At 42.3% G+C, this 12,936-nt stretch overlaps 1 protein-coding gene across 1 annotated transcript; it reads left to right on the top strand.

Moving 5' to 3' along the window:
• Positions 1-1,126: 1,126 nt before the first annotated feature.
• On the top strand, positions 1,127-12,927 carry rereb (arginine-glutamic acid dipeptide (RE) repeats b). The gene is given in 18 exon segments (XM_069690632.1): positions 1,127-1,468; positions 2,468-2,516; positions 3,345-3,469; positions 4,723-4,822; positions 4,933-5,031; positions 5,448-5,528; positions 5,646-5,799; positions 5,934-6,020; positions 6,130-6,323; positions 6,587-6,748; positions 7,143-7,253; positions 7,488-8,239; positions 8,241-8,612; positions 9,634-9,838; positions 9,932-10,634; positions 10,715-10,855; positions 10,943-11,117; positions 11,898-12,927. Coding segments are annotated over 18 exon segments (3,570 nt in total). The 5' UTR covers positions 1,127-1,442; the 3' UTR covers positions 11,932-12,927.
• Positions 12,928-12,936: the final 9 nt, after the last annotated feature.

Genomic DNA, 12,936 nt, shown 5'->3' with positions numbered 1-12,936 from the left:
TACAGTCTGCAGATGTGCAATACAGATATTTATCAATGTTCATTGTAAAAGTAACTCTCACTATTTAAGCTATTGTGTTATTTCAGTCCTAAACTGTTCATTTTGATGACTGGAATCCCATTTGTTATTCACAGCCTCACATAGATGCTTGTGAGGATCCTTTTCTGACACAGACTATGCATTTACTTTAACAAATTATAATAACTAAATGTCAAACCTTAATATACATGTAATTCTAACATGAATCTTAAAACTGGAGAGAGAGGTGGCCTAAACGTCAAATATTCAAACTGGTCCTCATAAAGACAGATGTACAAATTCACACAAGCAGACACCTCATACATCATTTTAAAGACCTCTGCTATTTAGCAAAACCATTCAGGAGATTCAGACTTGTTATATAATTTCTGTCCTGATGAACTGTGAGTTCAGGAGTGTACATTAATTACTTCTTAAAACTCCAGGACACGCATACACATACATACACACGCACTGTAAAAACACCAGAAGTCCTTTGCCCGTTATTAAAATCTTTGATTTCACAGTACAACCTGTGTGTGCCCAGAAAGTCTCATGTTTAGTGGGTAACAGCATTTAACAACCAAACAGACTTACCAAATAGGTAATGGGGTGACCGGTTTGAACAGGGACAGTTTTATTATTCTCTCAGGCAAAATTAATGAATTTGTATTTTAGAATTAGTTCATCACCTCTTTATCTTTATCAACAAGTTTAGTTGTTTTGTTACACCTTTATTTTAATTGGATAATTTATTTAAGCCTAAATAACAGAATTATTATTATTGTTATCAAATCATTATTTGTCTTCTTGTTACGCATCCTCTTCTAATAAGAATGGTTCATATTATTTAACTGTTAATAGGTGGCAATACAGGTAATATTATACTTGGGCTATTAAATAATAACCTTAAAATCATTGGGGTAGTAAATACGAAAAAAAAAAAAGGAAAAAAATATATGTTGTGTTGCCACAACAGTCCAACATTAAGTCCCGACCAATACTTGTAGTCGTGTCGGTCGCGGTCAGCGTGGTGTCTTACATCATAATGTTTAATAACCGCAGCAGCAGACACCAGTATGGTCCATGTTTGTTTGATTCATGGCCGCCTGCAGCAGCAAGCAGCAGCAGCAGCTGATGATGAAGCGTCTGCGATCCGCGGCACATGCTCAGTTTTGTACACCCAGACAACTTTGAAAGGCTGAGCTGTGGCTGCTGAGGTCATCGCACTGGGAAGGAGAAAAAAAGAAAAAAAAAAAAAAAGAAGAAGAAGAAAAAAAAAAAAGAAACAACCACGGAGCGAGTCCCTCCACTACACCGCCTCCATTTTGAATAGCCATGTAATCGGGGCTTCGCATAGTTTGCGTGTGTATCGCCCGCTGCGCTGCGTAGTGTCAACAAGCCACAGACACACATCCCTCGACATGGACGACCTGTTCAGTCCGCGGAGGTAAAAACTTGCATCAGCTCGCCCTGCACATTGATGTCGCCTTTCGCGGTTTAGTTAGTCGTGAAACGCGGTCGTGGTGTTTTACTTTGAAAGACGGTTTTTAAAAAAAAAAAATTAAAAAAAAAAAAAAAATAGTCGGAAGAGTCAGTGGTCACGAAGTTCGTCTGTGGCTAACAAGCTAGCCAAATAACACAAGCTAGCTTGCTCCTTGCTGGGTTTTTTTTGTTGTTTTTTTTCGGGTCGTCTGGTGATGTAAGATGTGGGTTTTTTTTTTTTTTTTTTTTTTTTAAATAGCGATGTTAAACAACAGCAAACCTTTTATGTATGGTTAACAATGGAGGTCGCGTTAACGAGCTGGTACGGTATCGTCGGGGGTGTGCGTGCGTTCACACGGGTCGATGCTAATGTATGTCAACACGGACCTTGATAAATTGATTGCATACTTTAACTGAGGGTTAAACTAGCAGCTGACGCTGCTGTCAACCTGTTTAGGATCTCCGAGGCGGCGGCAGCAGCAGCACAAGCACACACTGTTCCCGTAATGGTGACCGTAATAAAAAAAAAAAAGAAGAAGAAAAAAAAAATCACCAGCAGCCCGTGCGTGATTGATTGGCAGTGTGTTTTGCGGTAGCTGAAGCGTCGGGTTTCATTCATGTAATGTTAGGAGACGTCGCAGGTCACAGCTGAGATTGGCTGACAAAGAGGCGGAGGGGCGGGATGTTGCTCTGCTGCTGAAATCACTGTGCAGCCGGTGGGAGGGAAGCTGCTCTTGACAACTCCTATTGATCATCCCGTCTGTCTGCACACTGTGCTGCCTTAATTACCCGGTAATTACCTGCTAATGTAAAGCAGACTGACTTTAACTGCACTGTTGAATTGAGTTGCTTTGGCTTGACTTTTGGTAGCTTACACACTATGGCTGCTGAAATATTTTGCTGGGATTTAGAGAAAAAACGTTTTATTTGTTTGTTTGTTTGTTTTTGTTTTTTTTCATTTCAGGAGCCTGAACAGCACCCAGGGCGAGATAAGAGTGGGGCCGAGTCATCAGGTACGGTTTGGTGTCACTGAAATGTGCTGCAGTAGGAATGGTTGTTTTTGACTCATTGGTCATGGCTATAATGAAACGGATCAGGGGCCCCCAACTTCCCAAAAGCACCATAAGATTGATTTGATTTGATCGATCGATCGTTTTAGTGTAATCTTTGATGATGAAAACGCTCATATTCGCTGATTCCAACTTCTCAAATGTGAAGATTTTCTTGGTCCTTAAGTACTCCGTGATAATAAAATGAATATGGACTGTTGCTTGGTTCAAAACAAGACGTATACGGCTGCCCCTGGTCAACAGTTTTCACCATTTTCTGGCATTTTAAAGACCGAACAGCTAATCGATTAATCGAGAAAGTAATTGACAGATTAGTCTGTAATGGAAATAGGTGTTAGCTGTAGCCTTAGTCGATGGGATACCTGTTTTTGACCTATTGGCCTTGGCTGTAGTGAAACTGATCAGGACATAATTTCCCAAAAGCTTCATAAGCATAAGATGGTTGTAGAATTTGTCAGTAGTCAAAAGGTGTTGTCCAAAGGAAGAGCTCAAGTTCATTGGCCTCTACTTTTGGCAGCTAAGTGTATTTTTGCAAAGTACATGTCATTTCAGTGTCTTCTTTAAAATCTTATAGTATGTAATAGGTCCCAGAAACGGTTTCATCATAATGAAATCCTTTGTCCATTAACCACTTCTATATAAATTCTATTTCAGTTTCTTCTTAAAATGTAAATCAATGTCCTGTAAAGGTGTCTTGAAAATCTTGTGATTGTTGGGCACACAGTTGCTGTGCTTAAAAGCGTTTTCGTCTCTCCTTTGATTTGTTGGCAGGCCAAGCTTCCAGAGTTGCAGCCTCGGTCTGCACCTGCATTACAGACTCAGAGGGACAGTGAGGAGCTCATGTGGACGCCGGGGGTCAATGACTGCGACCTTCTAATGTACCTGAGAGCTGCCAGGTCAGTATGTGCACTTTATGGCCCAAAGGCGCTGTTGCTTTGGTAAACTTTGTCAGTCTTGTAAGGTAGATTAAAGCCAGCACCTTTGCAGGTCAACATAAACACAATAAAATATGTTTTTAAGAATTTTTCCTTAAACTATGATAATTAATAGCCCTTTGTCCTCACTAAGCAGCAAACATACAGATGCTATTTAATTATTTTGACTAAATATTTCCCTAATTGTATAACCTGTTTTTGGTCACTGGAGGGCTGTAACTGTAAAGAAATATGTTGCTGCTATAAATACGTATTCTTATAAGAAGGGTAAAACACAAAAACAACCAGTATTTGTAGGAGGCAGTACTTAGAGAAGTGGCACAAATGGGGAAGTACATGCAAAAGGAAACCAGTCTTGGTCTGGCCATGTGAATGCCAGTGTGGTGAAACTACATTTTTAGCTGTTTGTGGTACATTTAGGTCAGTTGAAGCATAATTCATGTCTCGGGTAAGGCTGCACAATTCTGGTTAAAACGAGAACCTTTGAATTATTGCTTAGAAGTGAGATTATAATTGTCACTCACAATGTTTTTTCAGCATAATGTTTTATTTTGAAAACAATCAACTTCAGTGTCTTGACATTTCATATTAATCACAACTTTTGAACAAGTATTTTCTGGGCGTTTGCCTTTTGCCGGTGCCTCTCACTGGGTTTGTTTTCCCCGCTGCCAGTGTTTGCTGCTTGGCATCGTGTGTTGTAACGTCATTCTGTCTTTTGTTAAGGGAGAAAGTGGGAGTGTTTGTTTTGATGCAGCCAATGTCCCTTATTGAAATGCAGCAGAATCATTGTCACTTAGAAGTCGAAATCGCGTTTTTATTGCAATTAATCGTAAAGGCCTAGTCTTGTATTTGAGTTTCTTGCGCCAGACTGCATTTGACTTTATAAATAAAAGGGTGATTTAATGCAATCTTTATCCACACTGGATTTAGTGCACCGTGCTGACCTCATGGAAGAGCGCTCGCTTGCTGTTTTTATTCAGTATTACAAACACATCTTCCTTTGTCAGTATCTGTCAGTTAAAAAAAATGCAGGATAAGTTACTCCAGTTATACAAATGTCGTGTTTGCTTGCTCTTAAGCAGCCTAGGTATTGTCAGGTTTCTTTATTTTCTTTGTATCACTTCCGAATCACTCTGAAAATGAAACTAGGAAAGTGTATTTGCTCCTTCATTATTAATTTCATCTAATAACATGAATATGCTTTGTCTTTCAAGGAGCATGGCGGCGTTTGCAGGGATGTGCGACGGTGGATCCACAGAGGATGGATGTTTAGCAGCCTCCCGCGACGACACCACACTCAATGCTCTCAACATGGTGCAGAGCAGGGCTTAATTTTTTTATCATTATTTTCCTGTATATTCAAAGAGCAAAAATAATGTATAGCAAATGCATAAACATCTTCTTTTTATTTTCCTCAATTTTAGCTCCATGCAAGTCATTATGATGCAGCAAAAGCTCTCCAGCGTCTGGTTAAGAAGCCCCTTCCGAAGCTCATTGAAAAATGCTGGTCGGAAGACGACGTGGTACGACGCCTTTTGTTTCGTTTACGCTGCATTGAGGGCCAGTTACTCCTTAACTGTGTTTGTGCAAGCAGATAAATCCCTTAATGGTCATAACTGAAAGCTTTTAAAGCATTTAATATATATTTACCCTATTTAATAATGCAGCCATTGTAGATTTAATTTTCTTGAATCACAGTTAACAGTTTACCTGCCTTCTGAAACTGCTCTTCTGGTAGCTTTTAGTACACTTCAAACCTGTAGTAGCTTTAAGCCTTTGAACGGCTACATTAGTTTTAAACAGCAAATCACTTTAATTTAATGCCTCGGGTACAACAATTATGTCAGTTACATGTTGTTATATGCCACTATATAATACCATTAACTGTCCTGCTTGAATATCACTTAATTTATCTGCTTCTCACTTGTTTTTCTTACAGAAACGCTTCATCAAAGGCCTGAGACAGTATGGAAAGAATTTCTTCCGCATTCGGAAAGACTTTCTGCCCAGCAAAAAAACTGTAATTGCTTGTTTTGTTTTTTCTTAGAACAATTTATAATGGATGCAATGATTCAATGCAACTTTTTCTTAGTTTCTTAGTCTTAATAGCACTAAAAGTCTGTGTTCTTATCGTTAGGGGGAGCTGATCACTTTCTATTACCACTGGAAGAAAACTCCGGAGGCTGCGGGGACGAGAGCCTATCGACAGCAACGCCGGCAGCCGTCGTCTCGCAAAGCAAAGACACGATCCGTGGCGGCTCCTGTGAACACCCCATCTCGAAATTATTCAGGTGGACACCTCTTATTCTTTCTCAGAAATGTGTTGCCATGTCTGCTGAATAAATGAACGATTGTGTGATCGGGACATATGGCAGGGCTATAAGCAGGACTTTGTCTTAGTCTAAGCTGATATTTTCTTTTGCAGCGGAGGCGAGTTCTGCCAGCGAGGATGATCTCGATAGTGAAGACAGTGAACAAGAAATTAAGAGCTGCAGCCACTGTGGTACAACAAGTGAGTGTTAGACTTAATATGTCATTCATCAGATTAAGCAGTACTTTATAAGATCTCTGTAAAAGCTTTGAACGTGAGACCAAAACTTATGGCATTTTCCTTTTAACAGGTTCTAAAGATTGGCACCAGGGCAGAAGAGACAACCCTTTGTTGTGCACAAGTTGTCGCACGTATGAAAACAAGCACGGTTGTCTGCCGCCAGCTCCAAAATCTGGGAGCGTTCCGTTCATGTTTAAACCTGTTAAAGCAGAGGAGGAGGTGAACAGCAAGCATGGCATGAGGACACGGCGTAGCAGAGCACCTGTAAGCCTAAGGCTGCAAGATCAGTCACAGGAACATCTTTGTTACCAGTGACAAACATTTACAAGAGAATGTCTCTGCAAGTGGAATTTTACAGTAAAATATGATATAATATACAAGAGAAATTAGATTTTACAGCCAAATGGATTCTGACAAAATGTTGCTTCACCTTTTAGTGGTTTGTTCAAATATAGGAAACATGTCTTCCCTGTTTTGTTTTTTTTGGGTTTTAACACAATTAACTTTTTCTTTTTTTTTCTTTAAAGCAGTTGTCAACTTTGAGAAGTGGTCACAGGAGACTCACAGGCTCCCCGGCCGGTGAGGATCAGCAGTCCAGTAACCAGCCCTCTCCGAGTGGAACAATCTCCATTTCTCTGAGATCGTCTTCCACTGATAATAAGAACGACTCCACCAAGAAAACAAACAAGGTCAACATAATCTTCACATTATATACACGTTGAACTAGTAGGTATTATCTTGTCACACCTACATAGCTTGCATTGTTTGGAGATCATTGAAGGTGGGTTTGGTTGCAGCTGGTTGTGCAGTGGAATGTCGAGACCCGACTGGAGAGTCTGACAGTGTGGCTGCACACGAATGCTCACAAATACCTTTAACTATTGGGCAAACAATGTTGTGATATGTATACAGTTTTGTGGGTTGGATTCTGCTATGTGTCTGAAGAGTGATAATACGTTTGTCTCTTATGTTGTGTACTGAAATAGAACTAATTTATCTGGAATTATAGCTGACTGATTCTGCTGCTGTTATGTATGCATCATTGTCTTATGTCAATGTTTAACGCCACTGCTGTTTCTGCAGAAGATAAAAGAGGAGGTAACATTACCAAAGACAACCAAACGTCTACGGGAGAGTCCTGCCCAGGAGCCTGATGAGCCTGAAAAAGTCACACCTAAAAGGCCAAAGACACAGGTGAGAGAGCAGCAGTGTAGGATCTGCAAAATACTACTTAAAGAAATAGGGCTAATAAAATAAGTTGATTTATTTTGGTTTGATCGTGTCTAGGAGCAATATAACCTCTTTGGAACTCATTAAACATAATGGGCACTGATAAAATAGAGACAAATTATTATATTATAAATGAATGTATGAAAACAGGAATTGATTCTCAAGTCAAACATGAACCAGGTTTGTTTGGTTACCCAGGACCCACAGGGCTCCCGGTCAGAGGGAGAGGCCGAGGTGGAGGAGGAAAGCTCTTCAGAAAGCCGCAGCGCTCAGGACGACGGCAGCAGCGACACCAAAGACATTGATCAGGACAACCGCAGCTCCTCTCCCAGTATTCCCAGCCCTCAGCAGGGCAACGAGAGCGACTCTGACTCATCTGCTCAGCCTAACGGCGTCCCATCAGAACCCGTTGCTCCTGCTGCGGTGTTGGCTGACACGCCGGCCCCGCAGGCCCTCCCCTCTCAGGGCCCTACAGCAGCTCCGCAGCCGCTGCAGAGCATGGCCTCTGCTGATCCAGCCCAGAGCCCCCCCCCTCCCTCTCCAGACCCCCCTCAGCCAGCTGCCACAGGGAGCTCAAACAGCCGAGCGGTGCCCGCCTCTCACTCTCTTCCTGGTCCACCTCCTCCACCATTAGCAGTGGGTCAAGACTCTGCTCTCTCTCCAGCCTTTCAGGTCCCACCTGCTCTTAACTCTGCGCAGCCCCTGCAGCCACATGGCCCGTCACCTCAGACCCCCCAGCGACCCCCACCCTTCTTTAGGGAGGGGCAGCTCCCCCAGCCTCCTCTTTCCGGACCCCAAATTAAGCCTCCTCCCACCACCCCTATTCCACCGTCACACAAACAGCTGCCACACCAGTCTGCTTCACCTTTCCCTCAGATGCCCTCCAATCTGCCCCCTCCTCCTGCTCTAAAGCCCCTTAATTCTCTGCCCAACCAGCATCCTCCAGGTGCCCCCCCCTCCTCTTCAGCTCATGCCACATCCTTTGCCAGTGCAGTCACTGCAAACCCAGCTCCCTGTGATCTCTCAGGTGCAGACCCACGCAGGAAAAAGTATGACTCCTCTTCAGCCACCTGCTGCAGGTTCACACCCTCTCGCCTCCATACCATCTTCTGCTATTGGCCCTGTCCCGAGCCTGCAGCCGTCCTTCCCACCTCTTCCTCTGAGACCGTCGCCCAGCAGCACTGCGGGGGCACCACCAGTTCAGATTAAAGAAGAGCCGCTGGATGAGATGGAAGAGGCTGAGAGCCCACCGTCCCCACCTCGAAGCCCCTCACCGGAGCCCACCATCATCAACATGGCAAGCCATGCCAGCCAGTCTGCACGGTATGTGTAAAGTCATTATTAGAAAAATCACAAAAAGAATCGATGTTTACACACCTTTTGAAAATTGTCAGGTTTTGACCTTCCTATAATTTGATGACGGAAGCTACAATACAGTGTTTGAATACAGATGATGTCACACAGTCACTGTGAAACAAGTGACACTTTTCATATAAAAGTAATCTAGTGACTCCACGACTGGTCCACAACCCAGTCTGAACAGTGTTGGCCATCAGGCTGCAAAGAGGTTATTTTAACAACTTATCTTAAAGTCTGGCTCGATTCAGACAAGTATTTGCATATTTATAAATTATGGGTTTTATAATTCGAGACAAAAATGCAGAAAATCCATATCAGACAGGATATTATGTCTTGAGGGGACTTTATTTAAACTAGACCTTCGCACACCTCTCAGCCCAACAACCAGTCCGCAAGATCATTCATTACAAAAGGAACCCTGGATCGAAACAATTATTTGGCCGTGAAATGATCCAAAATGGCCATTAAAAGTGTCAAAGTACGTAATATGTACATCAGGTATGATTGAAGCTAAAGCTTTCGTAGCGCTTCGCAGCAGGATATTTGGATAGTAATTTAAATATTATATTTAGTTCATTTCTAAATAAATGAGTGGTTTATATAAGTGAGGTAAACTGCCAACTTGTTTAAAATCGGTCTGGTTTGAATAATATTGTTGCCACATGGACTTTTTTTTTTTTTTTACAAAGCCAATTTGTGCAGGAATGTCACTATAACCAACAGGACTTTGACTGAACTGAAGAAATAAGACTCCGGCTGAAAAAGTATCTTAATGGCTTCATATTAAAGAACAAACAAAAATGTAAATAATTGTAAAGGAAATATAAATGCTAAATATCAGAACTGGGCAGTATTTGATACATCTACAAGTCAGTATGTTTCACGTCTTAAATATAAAACTCCTCCGACCTTTGAATGAATCATGATTTGATTTTGTGGGAAGAAAGCTCATGGTCATGAAATACACATCTGCAATTTCTTTCAGGTTTATCAAACACTTGGATCGCGGCTACAATTCATGTGCAAGGACAGACCTTTTCTTTACTCCACTGTCGTCCTCCAAGCTGGCCAAGAAAAGGGAGGAAGCTGGGGAAAAGTCCAGAAGAGAGGCTGAGCTCAGTGCTCGGCAGGAACGTGAAAGGGAGAAAGACAGAGAGAGAGAGCGCGAAAGGGAAGCAGACAGAAACGCTGTGAGTACACTAGTCCTTTGTATTCCTTTTTTTTTTTTTTACAAAAACGTTCTGCCATGGATCAGTTATCTCACACAGTCTGTTTGCTTGCAGAGAGCCTCCAGCTCCTCCCACGACAGTCGTATGGGTGAAGCGCAGATGACGGCTCAAGGCCACGGCCGCCCTTCCTTTGAACAGCCGCCAACCACCGTAGCAGCAGTGCCCCCTTACATTGGACCAGACACACCGGCCCTGCGCACCCTGAGCGAATACGCCCGACCCCATGTCATGTCCCCCACCAACCGCAACCATCCCTTCTACGTATCCCTGAGCCCCGGTGACCCCTTGCTGGCCTACCACATGCCCGGCCTGTACAGCACTGAGCCCAGCCTCAGGGAGCGCGAGCTGAGGAACCTCCGCGAGAGGGAGCTCCGCGAGAGGATGAAGCCTGGCTTCGAGGTCAAACATCCAGACCTGGAAACCTTACACCCCTCGGCCAACCCCATGGAGCACTTTGCCAGACATGGGGCGCTGGGTCTCCCCCACATACCCGGCCCTCCCCACCCCTTCGTACCCTTCCATCATGGGCTGAACCACCTGGAGAGGGAGAGGATGGTGTTGGCAGGACCTCAGCTGCGCCCAGAGCTGAGTTACGCTGAGCGGCTCACGGCTGAGCGGCTTCACGCTGAGAGGATGGCTTCCGTGTCAACCGATCCTGCCGCCAGGCTGCAGATGCTCAATGTGACGCCGCATCATCACCAACACTCTCATATTCACTCCCACCTACACCTGCACCAACAAGACCCCCTCAGTCAAGGTAAAGTAAATGAGTCGGCAGTAATTCACCTGGAGGTGTGACCCATGACCCATGACTGTCTGCCTTACTTCCTCCTACAGGTTCCGGTCCACATCCTCTCGTGGACCCCCTGGCAACAGGACCACGTCTGGCTCGATTCCCCTTCCCTTCCGGCCCAATCCCCAACCATTTACTCAGCGATCTTCCTCATGATCACGAGATGCTGCGCCACCCGCTCTTTGGTTTGTAATCTCACCTCATAACGCACACACTGACCTCACCTTTTGGATTGCAACTACCTCAACTTGATCTGTTTGTGCTTTCCACAGGAGGTGCATATCCACGAGAGCTGCAGGGCCCCATTCCTCAGATGTCTGCCGCTCACCAGCTCCAGGCCATGCATGCTCAGTCTGCAGAGCTGCAGAGGATGGCAATGGAGCAGCAGTGGCTGCATGGGCATCACCTGCATGGAGGTCCTCTACCAAGTCAGGAAGATTATTACAGGTGATGTAGTTGGATGTATTCAATGAGAAATAAGAACAATATAGGTAATAAAAACAAATCTTTATTAATATGAAATGTTGTTTGATCATGTTACCAGTACTCTGACAATAATCACAGGTTCTCCAAGAGTTGTTGCTGAACATTGATAGCACAATCTTCAAATAGAAACAATAAAAGACACACACTTTAGTCAACATATTAAAAGAAATAACTTGTTTTATAAGGAAACCCGGTCTACTTAATTTCTCTCATATTCACTCTAATTAGTCAGGTTTCCTTCCAAACATAGTGTGTGTTTCAACCAAGGTAACAGAAAATCCACAAAAGAAAATGCGTATTAATGCGCATTTCCACAAATGGTTCATCAATAGAAACAGTTGGTAGCGCTGATCCAAGTCACCCCACAAATGGCAGAAAATACATGGAAAGAGGGAATTTCTGTTTGTTTCAGGTATTATTTTCAGGAAAGTTACAGTTTCCTCCATTTCTGTCTGCCCTATTTTTTCATGCCCTTTAAAAAGGTGGATGGCAACACTCACTTAAAACTGGCTCTTACTTTCAGTTCAAAGTAGCTGACTGTACTCTCGCCTGTGTTTGTAGGGGACAAGAGAAATTATATGTTCTTTTTTAAGTGATAAAATGATCACATTATCTTGTATTTGCTGTTGCACACAATGGAGCCGAACGGCGCACGTGCAGTCACCATTGGCCAGTTAAACTGGTGTAAAATGTTACACAAACAGCTGTACAAAGTTTTTACTTGTTTTTGTTTTTTTGTAGCCGTTTGAAGAAAGAAGGTGACAAGCCATCTTGAGTCCCAGGTGGTGCATGCTCTGAAACACTCATACTCAATACTGTGTACTTTTAAAACTGTAAGAGAATATTTTGTGTCACTTTTTTTTCTTCCTCGTTTTAATATATTTTAGAGAAATATTTGTGGATCTTTATGTGCATTCCTTGTTCAGCACCTAATGGGACCGTCAAAGTCCATCTGAGAGTTTCATATCGCGAAAGAATTTATACTAGTTTTATTCAGAAACTAATGAATGATCTCACCCATTGATGTGAGATTTAAAGTGGCAAGTTTTCTCTAACCTACCGTTAAACTGTTTCGTACCGAGTCCTATGAATTTGCTAAAACATAGCTCTTATAAAGGATATGAAAACAGACTGACTTTGGTGTTAACTGTAAATCTCCCCATAATTTCTAGAAGATTTCCTTGTACAGAATGACATTTAAATCAGTGTGTGAATGATTGTAATGACCTAGCATGACTCAGTCTTCAGTTCTCACCAAATTAGAGTAGCAAGTTGCATTGTGGTGTTTAGCCTTTGAAAGCATTGTAGAGTTTGGGTTTACTCTAAAATCTGCTACATATTTGTTTAAATCCTAAAGTTTTATATATCAAGATATCTTTTCACAGTATAACCGAAGCTTTTATCCACTCATTTTTTAGGCTGTAAATACTACATGTTCACAATATTCTATGAATGAGTACTATTGATATATCAGTAGATGTGAACATCTGACCCTTGATTTAGCACGACAGCAGTAAATCATAAGCTAAAACAGTATATAGTGTTATAAGGTAATTATTAATTGGGCTATGATCTTCCTAACCTAAGGGAACTTTTATTAGAAAAGTGTATTTACATTGTTTTTGATGAAAATAACCCAATTGGAAAGAAACTAAATCTTGAACATTTTAATGGAGTTTTTAAAAGAACTGCCTAAATTCAGTATTTATGTGACATAATATGAAAGTGTATCCATGGCATATTTATTTCAATAAATATTTCTGCAATGATACCTTATTCT

The sequence above is a fragment of the Brachyistius frenatus genome, unplaced genomic scaffold, assembly GCF_029030835.1.
Source record: "Brachyistius frenatus isolate BFR_SWC_R1_liver_20210118 unplaced genomic scaffold, ASM2903083v1 Contig_10, whole genome shotgun sequence".
NCBI lineage: Eukaryota > Metazoa > Chordata > Actinopteri > Embiotocidae > Brachyistius > Brachyistius frenatus.
This window is presented reverse-complemented; position numbering and strand designations above follow the sequence as displayed.